General features: G+C 39.5%; 1 protein-coding gene across 8 annotated transcripts in view; it reads left to right on the forward strand.

Moving 5' to 3' along the window:
- Nucleotides 1–15,978, forward strand: part of LOC133618792 (zinc finger protein 521-like) — a 295,725-nt gene that overhangs the window by 231,070 nt on the left and 48,677 nt on the right. For all 8 annotated transcript variants that reach the window (XM_061979506.2, XM_061979501.2, XM_061979503.1 and 5 more), the window contains one exon: nt 6,404–6,535. In XM_061979506.2, the coding sequence (XP_061835490.1) occupies nt 6,404–6,535 (132 nt within the window). The remainder of the gene's footprint in view (nt 1–6,403; nt 6,536–15,978) is intronic.

A 15,978-nucleotide genomic window follows, 5' to 3' on the forward strand; every position in this document is an offset into this window, starting at 1 on the left:
TCCATATAGTTGCATATGTGTGTGTGTGTGTGTGTGTGTGTGTGTGTGTGTGTGTGTGTGTGTGTGTGTGTGTGTGTGTGTGTGTGTGTGTGTGTGTGTGTGTGTGTGTGTGTGTGTGTGATAATGGGGGATATGGGTCACCGGGGTATTGTTTTTAACTTTGTAAAGCACTTTGCGTTGCATTTCTTTTATGTATGAAAAGTGCTTTATAAATAAAGTTTGATTGATTGATTGATTGATTGATTAAAGTATTCCCCCATTAAGAAACAACATACCCCAATTTAAATGTGTATAAATACATTATTGTATTGAATCTACAAGCTGTACTCTGTTTTTACGGTGCGCTCAAAGACCGCTGAACAGAGTAGGAGACCACAACGCCCGCCAGAACACTCTTATATCTTATATAGTAATGTTAGACATAAAACTAGATTTATTTGTTTTACGTCACAATTACCTAACCTGTTTTAGACTTAGACTTAGACAAACTTTATTGATCCACAAGGGAAATTGTTCCACACAGTCGTTCAGTTGCAAAGGATTGAAAGGGTAAGGATGGAAAGGATCATGCACACAAGGGCACAAAAGGAGGGCGAAAACAAAATGTATAAAGTAGACTAAAAATGTACCATAGCAATATAAAATATAACATATATGTAATATTTACATATAATATATACAGTATATAATATATACTGATATATTATTAGATTAGATTATATTATTATATAATACAGTATATACAATATATATAAAATCCCAATTACCATGTACAATATCACAGTATATGTAACAGCTGCAGCAAAAAAAAGGGCAGCATAAAATAAAGAGTAGATCCAGCAGAAAATATACATAAAATAAAATTAAAACATTTAATCTACACATGTAGGAGCCCAGGGTACACCGACTCCCTACGTTTTCCCCCCCAAAAAATGGTGTATTCTTGCAACTTTCGCCTGGATGCACCTGCTCACAAACACACCAAATTCACAGGTCTGTCAGGCAGGTGCAGCGTTTTCTGCATAATGAAGCAGGTCAGGCAGGTCCGAGGGGAACGCGTTGTGCGCCTGGGTCAAGTGAGGGCTGCGCATATGGCGGCAGCATAGATGAGTGAACCCTACAGCATGCTTGACCTCGGTGTACTCCCCAACACACACAAGCCAAGTGAATGATGATCAAAGAGGTCGAACGTGCTCGTGATGACTGACTGGATGAGCTTGCTATCTCCTCCCCATCACCACTAAATCCCCCCCGCACCTCTTTGGCTGATGCCGGCTGCTCCACTCAGACCTATATTTAGGCTGCAGAGTAGCTCATCTGTCAAATGCGCAGGGCTGCAGAAAACACCACTTTTACCATTTTAAACTGTGATTGGCCTTCTGAACCTTTTTCAGGAGGGCTTAGTGTGTCATGTTGCACACGCCATCCTATAATTCAATGAAAACATAATGTCGCTCGTCTGGTAATGTTACTAGTTGAAGTTGCTCCACATATACATCGGCTGCTAACATTTATATTGCAGTGGGGTTAAGCAAATACTCGTAGAGGGATGGAGAAACAATCTCGTTCAAATTTTCTAAGGTTGTAATTTTCCGTTTTTTTGTTAACACTGCATGATTGTAAGCCTTTTTTTTTTTCATTTCTTAGTGAATAGAACATAATTAGCTTTTTCTTCATTTAAGCGTATGTAGCATGATAGTTGGCTTTTTTTGATTTAGTAAAATATTTTAATACGGTTTTCTTTAATTTATTAATTATTAATAGACTTATAAATCTGCTTAACAATATGCACGGATGTAGTAGATTTTTTGGTTTTAATGATTGTTTTTTTTAAGTATTTATAAATGAAGATCATTTTAAATAATTACCGTATTTTTCGCATGATAAGGCGCACTTAAAATCCTTTAATTTTCTCAAAAATCGACAGTGCGCCTTATAACCCGGTGCGCCTAATGTACGGAATAATTCTGGTTGTGCTTACCGACCTTGAAGCAATTTTATTTGGTATTATTACAAATTACTATTTGTAATAATAAGTGTGACCAGTAGATGGTAGTCACACATAACAGATACGTGTGGACTGCAATATGACACCAGTAAACAACACCAAAACTTTAATTGTTCCATTGAGAACAAAGAACATTACACACGGCACTCAAATATCTTTCAAAATGTTTTAGTATGATTTGAAGCCGCACCACTTGATGGATTGTCGACCCATTACGGCTACCGTAGTCAGAGATACAAGTATTATTATGGTGTGTGTATAAGGACTGCAAAATGGCACACATTTTGTTTCACAATATTATGCAAAGACAACTTTTCTTACCTTCTGGTACCTGCTGATGTGTATTTGAAATCTGCATAAGTCCTGAATATTTGCACACTTCCGCCACTGTAGTACGTACCGTAGTCGATAAGCTTATTCTTTTTCACTATCTTCTTGTTATGAGGCATTCATCCTCTGCTGTTGCCATTTCTAATATAAAGTAGTGTAAAGTTCTAACTTATATCTCACTATAGAAGCGCTAAAAACTACCAGTGTAGTGGGTTTACATAATTCACCCACGGAACTTTAATTATTAAAGAATTCCGGTCGGACGTTTTTTCACGGGACACATTTCCGGCGTTGTTGCACTCGTGAGCCACGGATGAGGAGAGCCTGCTCCGTTGTTGATTTAAGTAAAGTCTCAATGTCATTAAAACAGTTAGCTCCATCTTTTGACACTTCTTCCACTCCCGTCCTTGCACGCTACACCGCTACAACAAAGATGACGGGGAGAAGACGCTGTCGTAGGTGAGCCACGTATATAAGACCGCCCACAAAACAGCGCATCCTGAAGCGACTGTCAGAAAGCGACTTGAAGATGATCTGTAAAACATAATCTATGCAACATTTTGACCAAAGAACCACCATCACATGTTATGTAGACCACAAGGAAGTGTTTTACATTCAGAAAATAATCATAATATGACCCCTTGAATGCGCCTTATAATACGGTGCGCCTTTTGTATGAAAAAAGACCTGAACAGACCCGCTCATTCGCAGTGTGCCTTATAATCCGGTGCGCCCTATGGTCCAGAAAATATGGTCATCATTTAATTTTCTTTTTTTACATAATAAGTTTAATGTAACATTTTTTTAATTAAATTTTACATGTCCACACATATCTATTCTATGCCTAAATTAGGTCGTCAATATCAATACATTACGTTAAAAAAATAGAAATTAGTGTTTTTTCTGTTTAAAAAATGTATCCAGATTTGCAGGACTGTTCATTTATTTCTTCCTCCACAACCTTATAAAAATGTATGGGAATATTATCAATATTTTTTAATAGGAGAAAACACAGTTCTATCTGATATTGAAATTAATAAGATACAGAAAACCGTATAGATTTCCATTGTTACGACTTGGCGAGAATGAGGACTCAGGTGCAGAAGGGGAACAATTGACACAGGCTTTATTTAAACAGTTTTCTTTGAAATCTCTTTGAACAGAGTGATTAAAACAAAGCAGCTACATAATCTAGCTTTGATACAAAAGAGAAACAAAAGACATATAGGCATAAGGCCATAAACGGAAAGTCACTCCATAGGGAGGAAAAAGGCAACAGCAAAATTACACACGAATCTAATAACAAAAAAAAAAAAAAATCTATGATTAGCTACAAAAAAAAAAAAAAATCATGCAGAGGAGACAAGAAACTATTAACAGAAAGTACGCTACAAAGAGCTGAGATAACTACAAACTAAAGCGCTCCAAGAGGAGGAAAAAAAGGAAGGCAAGGCACTATGAAATAACACACAAAAAACTTGACCAAAAACTTTAGCAAACGAAAATCACTCTTTCTCAGAGGAAACAAAGAAATCAATAAATAAGGCGAGGCAATACTTAACAACTTGGTTTGAGGCTGTGGACAAAGGCTGGCGGTACGTGACGAGACGATATACTCTGGCACAAGACAAGAGGAAGAAGAGACATTTATACACATGAGGGAGGGTGACACAGGTGGGCACAATCAGGCAATCAGGAGAGACATCAGACCAGTGAAACGGGAGGAAGGGCAAGTGACATGAAACGAGAGGGAGAGTTAACCTTTCAAAATAAAACAGGAAATGACAAGACAACATGAAACCAGACGAAACCCAGACAAGACTTCACCCAGGTGTGACATCCATGATGAAATGAAGGTGTAGCAGCAACGGAAAATGAGGACAATTAAGCAATGAGTTGAAATGGAATACAATTTTAAAAATGTATAGACGTTAAAATATACAATGTATGGCAGCTAGTTGGTTGTTGTGATATACACAATTTTACATGCAAGAGTAAAAGTGTCCATATTGCACGGAAGTCATTTGCAATTTCAATAATCGATTGTTATTTTTTAATGTCAGAATGTTATCTGGATGTTCTGAAATCCTGTTTCCATGCCAGTGTTTTAATGAGTTGTGCCTTGAGGAGTTATATTGCCATAGTTGTTGTGATCGTTGTGCTTCTATAGACAGCAAAATCCTTCAACAGCGCCTCTGCTGGTTGAGGCCGAGTAGTGCACTGATCTGCATACACAGCTGTAGTAGCTACGTCTCTGGTATGAAGGTGAATGGGTTGGTCTCCAGACCTTGGATAAACCCTCCAGATGAGTCCCTGGTGTATCCATCCTTCTTCTAGCAGGAGCTGACCGGACGTCTGGCTCTGCAGGAGTTTAATAGAGAACTGGTTTGGCCACACAGCAGACTAGAGGGGCCTTTTATTGACATGCTGGAGATGGGTAGTTCTGCAGACTTCTTACTGAGCAAGATTTTGTGTGTGTGCTTGAAAATGAATGTGCCAAGTTCCCAGTCTAAATGATTTAAACCAAGTGGCCGATTGATGTGCTCTAATGTTGCAAAGCATAGAGGATAAATGGGTGAACGGGGGGGGCTTTTTCGCATTAAGATGTCGTCCAAGTTGTAACGCAGGGATGATTTAACACACCAGCTACTGGTATATGACGTTATTTGGTAGGATTTTTTATTTTGTAAATGCATTTTGTAATTCAGCATTCATCTGGTTTACTACTTTATTGTAATATCAATATTATTCTAATAATTATTAGAATACATTAACAACCATTTCACTTTTTGAACAATTTTGTGTTGTCGTCATTGTGTTTTATTTTCAAACCATTGTATTTCATCAGATTATAGTGGATGTTTCCTTCTTGTGTTCTTGATGTTTCCTTCTTGTGTTCTTGATGTTTCCTTCTTGTGTTCTTGATGTTTTCTTTTTGTGTTCTCGATGTTTCCTTCTTGTGTACTCAATGTTTCCTTCTTGTGTTCTCAATGTTTCCTTCTTGTGTTCTTGATGTTTCCTTCTTGTGTTCTTGATGTTTCCTTCTTGTGTTTTTGATGTTTCCTTTTTGTGTTCTCGATGTTTCCTTCTTGTGTACTCGATGTTTCCTTCTTGTGTTCTCGATGTTTCCTTCTCGTGTTCTCGATGTTTCCTTCTTGTGTTCTCAATGTTTCCTTCTTGTGTTCTCAATGTTTCCTTCTTTTTTGTTTTAACTGTTTCCTTCTTTTGTGTTCTCAATGTTTTCTTCTTTTGTGTTCTAAATGATTCCTTCTTGTGTTCTCGATGTTTCCTTCTTTTGTGTTCTAAATGTTTCCTTCTTTTGTGTTCTAAATGTTTCCTTCTTTTGTGTTCTGGATGTTTCCTTCTTGTGTTCTATATGTTTCCTTTTTGTGTTCTCGATGTTTCCATCTTTTGTGTTCTAAATGTTTCCTTCTTTTTTGTTCTCAATGTTTCTTTCTTGTGTTCTCTATGTTTCCTTCTTGTGCTCTCGATATTTCCTTCTTGTGTTCTTCATATTTCCTTCTTTTGTGTTCTTGATGTTTCCTTCTTTTGTGTTCTAGATGTTTCTGTCTTGTGTTCTCGATATTTTCTTCTTGTGTTCTCGATGTTTCCTTCTTGTGTTCTCGATGTTCCCTTCTTTTGTGTTCTAAATGTTTCCTTCTTTTATGTATTCAATGTTTCCTTCTTGTGTTCTTGATGTTTCCTTCTTTTGTGTTCTCGATATTTCCTTCTTGTGTTCTTGATGTTTCCTTCTTGTGTTCTGGATGTTTCCTTCTTGTGTTCTCGATGTTTCTTTCTTTTGTGTTCTCGAAGTTTCCTTCTTGTGTTCTCGATGTTTCCTATTTTGTCATTATTTCTAGTCGCTTGACTGCCGTCAGTCAATGTTGACACCCACATGAACAAATATGGCCCAATAAAATTGAAGTAAAAATCTCAAATATGTACGTGGAAGTTTGCATAGACTAGATTCAAATAGGTAAAAAAAAAAAAAAAAGGTTGGTGTATGTAAAAGTATTGTGTTGTTTATTCATAGAACTTGTTTTTTTTCTCTTTTTTGTCTTACAGAGGAGGGTTTGAACCACGAGTGCAAACTGTGCAGTCAGTCCTTCGACTCGCCGGCCAAGCTTCAATGTCACCTTATCGAGCACAGCTTTGAGGGAATGGGCGGAACCTTCAAGTGTCCCGTCTGCTTCACAGGTAAGTGTATATTCTACTTCCACTCCATTTCTCCATCAGAAATAATAGGAATTAACATTTCAATGAGTCAATGGATTAGTTTTTAGGGGACGCTACAGATCATCTCTATGTTGATTTTAGATACCATCATTTTCCACCAGCATGTTTTCATTGATTTCAATTGTTTAATCAAATAGCATTAGCAGTGTGCTACCTAAGTACACCTGAGTTAACTCACTCTAACCTGGGTTAACTCACTCTATTCACTGTCCATCAACGTGTATGTAGAGTTGCAGTCGAGAGTTAGGAGAATGTTCTGATCTCTTTTTTCCATGCCAGTGTCATGCTGAGCAGATACTAACGCTGCCCAGCAGAAGCGTGCCATAGTCCAGGTTGCTTATAGGTTACGCAATGTTGCCTTCTTTAGTCAGCAAACAACTGAATCGACAGCGCCTTTGCTGGTTGCAGTTAAGTAGTGAACTTTATTTGGCCTCAATTGCTTTAAAACGTGATTAATCAACAATCAATTCTACACAATCGATTTAAATGTGAAGCTTGACATGTAATAGAAATTATAAAAATGATTTAGTTTTGCGAAAGTTTACCTATTAGTCTCTAAAGTCTTATGACTGTTGGCCACAATTATGACTGCTGAAAGAACAAGAAGTGGAACTTGAGTGTAATCAACCGCAGGTCTTCTTCTGTAATCTTGTTCCACTTTTGCACCAAATTTTAAGTCAAATTCAAGGTTTTCTCTGAGTTGTCTTAGTCAGGCCAGTACATGTTAGCTGAAGATGTTAGCATCTATACTAGGTCATTCATTGTGAAACTGTGGTGTGCCCAGAGGTTGGTACGCAAAATCTATCTAATATTACTATCAAGTTACAGTTTTTTTGTTGTTTTTTTTTTTATTAAACCAGGAAAAAAATCCCATTGAGATTAAAAACCTCTTTTTCAAGGGAGTCCTGGCCAAGAGGCAGCAACGTTACACATTAAATTACATTCACATTACCGGTACACATTAAAATGACAGGATGGACATCAAGTAAAATAGTTACAGATAACTGAGGCTCCTTCAAATGCTTTCAGTTTAGATTTAAAATAATTTAAGGATTAAAATTCAGTCATCTTCCAGTCTCTTTGTAACATGTTCCAAGCACAAGGAGCTGCATAAACAAAAGCTAGTTTCCCTAGCTCAGTGCGAGCAAAAGGGACAGAGAGCAACAGCATCTCAGTGCTTAAGAGTTCATACTTCTCTGTGTATCAGTGTACAAATGTAATCTGGTATTAGTCCCAGAAGAGCCTCGTAAATAAAAATGCACCAATGAAACTGTCTCCCAGTGGACAGAGAAGGCCATCCCACCCGAGAGTACAAGTCACAGTGGTGTGTCATGGCTCTACAGTTTGTGATGAACCTCAAAGAAGCATGGTAAACACAGTCCTCCATCTGAAGACAGGAATGAGTAGCATTCATATGAAAAAATATCACTATAATTTAGCACAGATAACAATGTGGCAGAGACAAGGCACTTTTTTACACCAAAAGAAAAACAACCTAACTTATGAACTTTATTGGTTCTTGAACAGGGTTTGTAAATGGAAAATGTTGTATATCGAAGCATATTTCTCTATAACAAACCATGTAAATAGGAATAATAAGTTCCAGCTTTGACTGTAAGCGGAATATGAATGTACATGGAGTCTCACTTCCTGTTTACTTTCGTATATTCAAGGACAAAACACAAGGAGAACACGCTGTGTTTTTATCTTTGCAAATACCCGCACATAGTATATTAATTGGTTTTGATGGTGAGAATAGGTGCCAGGAACAAGAAGGGAGAGTGGATGAATGTGTGTGTATCCAAAATACACTCTTACAGTGGGTTATCTTTGGTTTTTGTTGGACAATGTCCAAACAACTCTGCCAGGGAGGGGCAGCAAGGTGGACGGAAGTGTGTATGCATCGAGGGAGAGCGCGGAAGACTTTGTAAGGCACTTTCTACTCTCCAGCGTTGGTATTGTTGCTGTTTGTACTCACTCCACTTGTAGAATAAATTGTTAATCTTCAATTCTAGTTTCCTCAGTTTATTCAGACAAGCCATTAGAACAAAATAACCTAGGAGCATTCCGTGCTTTAAAAGGGGAGATCCAAACATGACAAAAGTCCATATTTTAGTCAACGTTTGTACACTTTCAACACACTATAAAGCACTATAGAGTACTGTATATCAAACAAACATATCAAGGGGGTAATGGATCAACGTTCTATTTACTGGTAATAACAAAGTGAAAAAAAAACGCAACTGTCCCACGTTTGCAGGCGACATGCCGACATGCACACACAGTCAGTACGTGTCCATGCAGTAAATTAGTCCGATTTCTCGAATGGTTCGGCTCTAAATGAGCCACCTACAGCCAATGGAAACACTTTAATCCGATTGTGTTAGGTTTTTGAAAAGTCGGATGAACACACCTGGATTATGCGATTGGAAACTAGATCTCTGTGCGGCCGAGGAGACAGCCTCAAGGCGCGGGATATAACCCGGAAGCAGATACGGCGTGGCGAAGTTGGTAGAGTGGCCGTGCCAGCAATCGGAATGTTGCTGGTTACTGGGGTTCAATCCCCACCTTCTACCATCCTAGTCACGTCCGTTGTGTCCTTGGGCAAGACACTTCACCCTTGCTCCTGATGGCTGCTGGTTAGCGCCTTGCATGGCAGCTCCCGCCATCAGTGTGTGAATGTGTGTGTGAATGGGTGAATGTGGTAATACTGTCAAAGCGCTTTGAGTACCTTGAAGGTAGAAAAGCGCTATACAAGTATAACCCATTTATTTATCATTTACCAGTCATTAAAAACAGCAACAACTGTAATGACGCGGAGATTGTTTATTTGTATCTCAAATTACAACAACAGAACATTTTCAAGTGCATCGATCGAAAAAAGAAACAGAGATTGTTTTAATAAGGTAACTAAGGAAATGTTGAATGCCGGCTTAATTCGAACTCCTGAAATATGGAAGAGAATGACACACATATTATAAATTACAAGAAGAAGAATAAAGCGTAAACAAACCCTTTTAACGCAGCATTTACAAACTGATTAACAATAACTCTGTATTCCACATATATGACAAGATAGTCCAGAAAAATAGTAACCAAGTTCGTCTGGAACGCTCTTTTCCTTTGGATTAAAACTCCTTCCATCAATCCACAGAGCATTTGCTGCCTTATGAATGAACTCTGAGACATTCAAAAGTCTTGTTTTCATGATTCTCGGTCCAAAAGTTCCTTCTAAAAACCTCTCGGCCGTCATTCTTTCTTTGCTTCGGACTTGCATCCGCTCCGATATATTCTTGGTAGTAGCGTCATCCAAGATAATTTCTTGATGTTGTGTGCTATTTAAAATCAGCATATTGGTTAGAGACGTAATATTTCTAATCTGTGTCAATAATATAGCAGGCATCATAACATAGCTAGGCGGCTAACTTGTCAGAAGCCAGAGACGCCTCGTGTGACGTCATATACAGTACAGACCAAAAGTTTGAACACACTTTCTCATTCACAACACAACTGATGGTCCCAACCCCATTGATAAAGCAGGAAATTTCACTAATCAACCCTGATAAGGCACACCTGTGAAGTGAAAACCATTTCAGGTGACTTTCAGCTCACCAAGAGAATGCCAAGAGTGTGCAAAGTAATCAGAGCAAAGGGTGGTTAATTTGAAGAAACTAGAATATAAAACATGTTTTCAGTTATTTCATCTTTTTTTGTTAAGTACGTAACTCCACATGTGTTCATTCATAGTTTTGATGCCTTCAGTCACAATCTACAACGTAAATAGCCATGAAAATAAAGAAAATGTATTGAATGAGAAGGTGTGTCCAAACTTTTGGCCTGTACTGTAGGTCAACCGGAAAATAAATAAATTAAACACGCTAAAAGGAAATAAGTGTACAAGAGGCACACTGCGTATGACCAATAGTCACATTAGAGAGTGTGCATGGACACTTGGACTTCACACCTAGGTGTGAAAATACAAAAAAAATAACTATTTGAGAAATCAGACAAATTTAGTGCATGGAAACGAAGTGACTGTTACTAGCCCTATAGTACACCAGCCAGTTGAAATCACAAAACTCCTTAACTTTAACAGCCAGGTCGCTACAATGATTTGGAATAAAATAAATCTAATCCACTTTACTTTGTCAGTGAGTAATTTTGACGAGCAGGAGAAAGGGAGGGGGAGAAAGCAATGTCGACAACGCTGTGTATGCTTCCTGCTTGTCCATTGCTTTTTTTGTACATATATCTCCTGAATGAATCAATAAAGTACTATCTACGTATCTATCGAACCAGCAAAACGAGACAAAATATGTACTGTACTGTGCAATTAGCACAGTAGCGAACAACAGTTGTTGAGCAATTAGCCTGCACAAAATGGCTGCACTGCGAGGCACACAAAGGGTGGATGAAACGTTCATACTCTGAAACAAGGTTCGTACAAGAAAGCATATTTTTGTTCGGGTCGTGGTTGGTAAATCAAAGAGTTTGTACAAACCCCGTTTCCATATGAGTTGGGAAATTGTGTTAGATGTAAATATAAACGGAATACAATGATTTGCAAATCATTTTCAACCCATATTCAGTTGAATATGCTATAAAGACAACATATTTGATGTTCAAACTCATAAACATAAAAATGTTTTTTGCAAATAATCATTAACTTTAGAATTTGATGCCAGCAACACGTGACAAAGGAGTTGGGAAAGGTGGCAATAAATACTGATAAAGTTGAGGAATGCTCATCAAACACTTATTTGGAACATCCCACAGGTGAGCAGGCAAATTGGGAACAGGTGGGTGCCATGATTGGGTATAAAAGTAGATTCCATGAAATGCTCAGTCATTCACAAACAAGGATGGGGCGAGGGTCACCACTTTGTCAACAAATGCGTGAGCTAATTGTTGAACAGTTTAAGAAAAACCTTTCTCAACCAGCTATTGCAAGGAATTTAGGGATTTCACCATCTACGGTCCGTAATATCATCAAAGGGTTCAGAAAATCTGGAGAAATCACTGCATGTAAGCAGTTAAGCCCGTGACCTTCGATCCCTCAGGCTGTACTGCATCAACAAGCAACATCAGTGTGTAAAGGATATCACCACATGGGCTCAGGATCATTTCAGAAACCCACTGTCAGTAACTACAGTTGGTCGCTATATCTGTAAGTGCAAGTTAAAACTCTCCTATGCAAGGCGAAAACCGTTTATCAACAACACCCAGAAACGCCGTCGGCTTCGCTGGGCCTGAGCTCATCCAAGATGGACTGATACAAAGTGGAAAAGTGTTCTGTGGTTTGACGAGTCCACATTTCAAATTGTTTTTGGAAAACGTGGACGTCCTGTCCTCCGGACCAAAGAGGAAAAGAACCATCCGGATTGTTATAGGCGCAAAGTTGAAAAGCCAGCATCTGTGATGGTATGGGGGTGTATTAGTGCCCAAGACATGGGTAACTTACAGGCCCGTCCTTGCACGCTACACCACTACAACAAAGATGACGGGGAGAAGACGCTGTCGAAGGTGAGCCACGTAAATAAGACCGCTCACAAAACGGCGCATCCTGAAGCGACTGTCAGAAAGCGACTTGAAGATGATCTGTAAAACATAATCTATGCAACATTTTGACCAAAGAACCACCATCACATGTTATGTAGACCACAAGTGTTTAGGAAAAATATAAAAATATGACTACTTTAATGCGCCCTATAATCCGGTGCGCCTTATACAGGTAAAAGCCAGTCTCCAGAGAAGCGCAGGAAGCATGAAGTGCTCTAAAACTTGCTGGTAGACGGCTGCGTTGACCCTGGATCTCAGGAAACAGAGTGGACCGACACCAGCAGATGACATGGCACCCCAAACCATCACTGATGGTGGAAACTACACTAGACTTCAGGCAACGTGAATCCTGTGCCTCTCCTGTCTTCCTCCAGACTCTGGGACCTCGATTTACAAAGGAAATGCAAAATTTGCTTTCGTCAGAAAACATGACTTTGGACCACTCAGCAGCAGTCCAGCTGGTGTCGGTCCACTCTGTTTCCTGAGATCCAGGGTCAACGCAGCCGTCTACCAGCAAGTTTTAGAGCACTTCATGCTTCCTGCTGCTGACCTGCTCTATGGAGATGGAGATTTCAAGTTCCAACAGGACTTGGCGCCTGCACACAGCGCAAAATCTACCCGTGCCTGGTTTACGGACCATGGTATTTCTGTTCTAAATTGGCCCGCCAACTCCCCTGACCTTAGCCCCATAGAAAATCTGTGGGGTATTGTGAAAAGGAAGATGCAGAATGCCAGACCCAAAAACGCAGAAGAGTTGAAGGCCACTATCAGAGCAACCTGGGCTCTCATAACACCTGAGCAGTGCCAGAAACTCATCGACTCCATGCCACGCCGCATTAACGCAGTAATTGAGGCAAAAGGAGCTCCAACCAAGTATTGAGTATTGTACATGCTCATATTTTTCATTTTCATACTTTTCAGTTGGCCAACATTTCTAAAAATCCCTTTTTTGTATTAGCCTTAAGTAATATTCTAATTTTGTGACACACGGAATTTTGGATTTTCATTTGTTGCCACTTCAAATCATCAAAATTAAATGAAATAAACATTTGAATGCATCAGTCTGTGTGCAATGAATAAATATAATGTACAAGTTACACCTTTTGAATGCAATTACTGAAATAAATCAAGTTTTTCAAAATATTCTAATTTACTGGCTTTTACCTGTATATGAAAAAAGAATAGACCATTCATCGGTAGTGCGATTTATAATCCGGTGCGCCCTATAGTCCGGAAAATACAGTACCCAAGAGTACAAACCACACGTTCCAAGCTACACCATGCAGAGTTAGCCGAGTAAAAATATTTGAAGAGTGGTAAAAAGTTGGAGAACCTTTGATCTAGTGAACATATTGACAGCTTAGCACGTCAGATGCCATTCCATTCCACCCTAAGCATCTCCAAGCTGTGTGGCCTGCGAGCGTTAGAATGCAAATGGACTCTAAATGAGTTTAGAAAGGTCAAAGCAGGAAGAGTTTGCCGCATGCAGCTCCTTATTTAGTCCAATATCAAGGCCGGTGCGAGTGTCGCGGGGTGAGGGAACGACATCACAAGACGAGCGGGAAGAAGACTGGGAGGAGGAGGCGGAGGTGGTGTTTGTGGGCGGCCGGGAGAAGAGGACGTGCTAATTGTGGATGGCAGTGGTGCTGATAGCTGTAATGATCTCATCTGTCTCGGCGCGTGGAGGTGGAAGGACCGCGCTTCTCTGGAGACGATAGCGCCCTCCTTCAGTGTCAACAGGGTTAACTATCTCCATAATGAAATCTGCAAAGTCGTTAACTTGGGCTCTTCACTAGTTTTCCCCGCCTCAGCTCTTTAGTCTTCTTTGCACTTTGGAGTTCTCAGCTCATTTCCTTCTCTTTGTCTTTCCACTCTTAAAACATCAATTAACATCATTAGTTCCCATTTTGCCTTATTTTCCTCCTTTGTCTTACTCGCATATTTAGTTTTACGTCTCAATTGATACGTCGCCCGCCCCGCCCTCGCGGGGGACGTGTGGGCATTTAATATACAGAGCATGCCTCTTTCATCCGAGCCTTCATTTTCCACCGTCCGCTTTGACAGACAGGTCCAGTGCCCCCCCCTCGCCTGCCCGCTCTCCCTCTGCGGTCATATCGATCAGGAGAGAGAGGGATGCTGGGAGATGGAGGGCGGGGTGCAGACACCCTAAGGACGGTGGTTGCAGAGCAGACAGACAGATGGGTTAAAAAGGAGAGCAGGCCTCCCTCTGTTGGAGATGCAGGGGACAGCCCGAGTGAAGGATATGAGTCGAGTGCATTTCAAGTTCAGCCGTCAAGTGAAACAGGATAATTCATACTTTATAGTCTTGATTAATATGCGTGAAATCGTCAATGCAGCAAAGACTGTCTGTGTACTGCGAGTCTTACTTTTTTTTCCTGCATCTTGCATTTAAAATGAGATACCATTTTTTAGTCACCTGCATTAAACATCCTAAACCAGCGTTTTAAAGATTTCAACGCTTAAGCTCATTTACACAATATTAGCTACACTTCTACAATGCAGATTTGTATTATTATCAATATTATTATTATCATTATGGGCCTGCTGCAATACAAGCAACCCATATTATTATTTTTGCTCATACTTCAACTTTTATTATTACTCCCTGTAATGTTTGTGTGATCTTGAATGGGATTGAGCTGAAAATTTAAATTTCCCCTCGGGGATTAATAAAGTATTTCTGATTCTGATTGTGATTATTGTTCCGCACGTTTCTCTTACGTCTTGTGAGAACATTAGCATGCTAGCTTTTTTTTGCTAGCGTCTCTCATATTAGCATGCTAACGTTTTATGTTAGCGCTTTGTTGCTACTTTCTATGTCTACACCAACAAATACTGCATTTTGGTATTTCTTCTTACCCAGTCATGTGCTAGCGTCTTAACGTTAGCATGCTGGTATGCTAACATTAGCGTTAGAGCGTTTCCAGCTAATATTACACTTTATTGTCTTAATTCTGCAGCCATACACCTTAGAGCAGTGGTTCTTAACCTGGGTTCGATCGAATCCTAGGGGTTCGGTGAGTCAGGCTCAGGGGTTCGGCGGAGGTCAAGACACACCCGACTCATCGTGTAAATAAAAACTTCTCCCTATCGGCATATTACGGATACGGCAACAGCAGAAGTCACACTGATTTGCAGGTGTGTAATTTGTTGTGAGTTTATGCACTGTGTTGGTTTTGTTCTTTGTACAAGGTGATGTTCATGCACGGTTCATTTTGTGCACCAGTAATAAAACATGGTAACACATTAGCAAATTAGTAACATATTGGCTCTTAACTAGTCATTATTAAGTACCTATTAATGCCTTATTCGGCATGGCCTTATTATAACCCTAACCCTCTAACCCTGGCCCTAACCTTAACCAATTAACTCTAAATTAAGTCTTTGTTACTTAGAATATGTTCCCCTAGTGTCCAAAAAACTCTAAACTAAGTCTTGGTTACTTAGAATATTTTCCCCTAGTGTCCAAAAAACTCTAAATTAATTATTTGTTACTTAGAATATGTTCCCCATACTAAAGTGTTACCAAAAACATATAATTTTGTCTTGAATTTGAAAAAAAACATTGTATTTTTCACTAAAGAAGGGTTCGGTGAATGCGCATATGAAACTGGTGGGGTTCGGTACCTCCAACAAGGTTAAGGACCACTGCCTTAGAGTCATATAACTTGGAATGTGACACATGTTAAAGTTAAAGTACCAATGATTGTCACACACACACTAGGTGTGGTGAAATTTGTCCTCTGCCTTTGACCCATCCCCATGTTCACCCCCTGGGAGGTGAGGGGAGCAGTGAGCAGCAGCGTATGCTGCGCTCTGGAGTC

The sequence above is a fragment of the Nerophis lumbriciformis genome, linkage group LG19 (genome assembly GCF_033978685.3).
Source record: "Nerophis lumbriciformis linkage group LG19, RoL_Nlum_v2.1, whole genome shotgun sequence".
NCBI lineage: Eukaryota > Metazoa > Chordata > Actinopteri > Syngnathiformes > Syngnathidae > Nerophis > Nerophis lumbriciformis.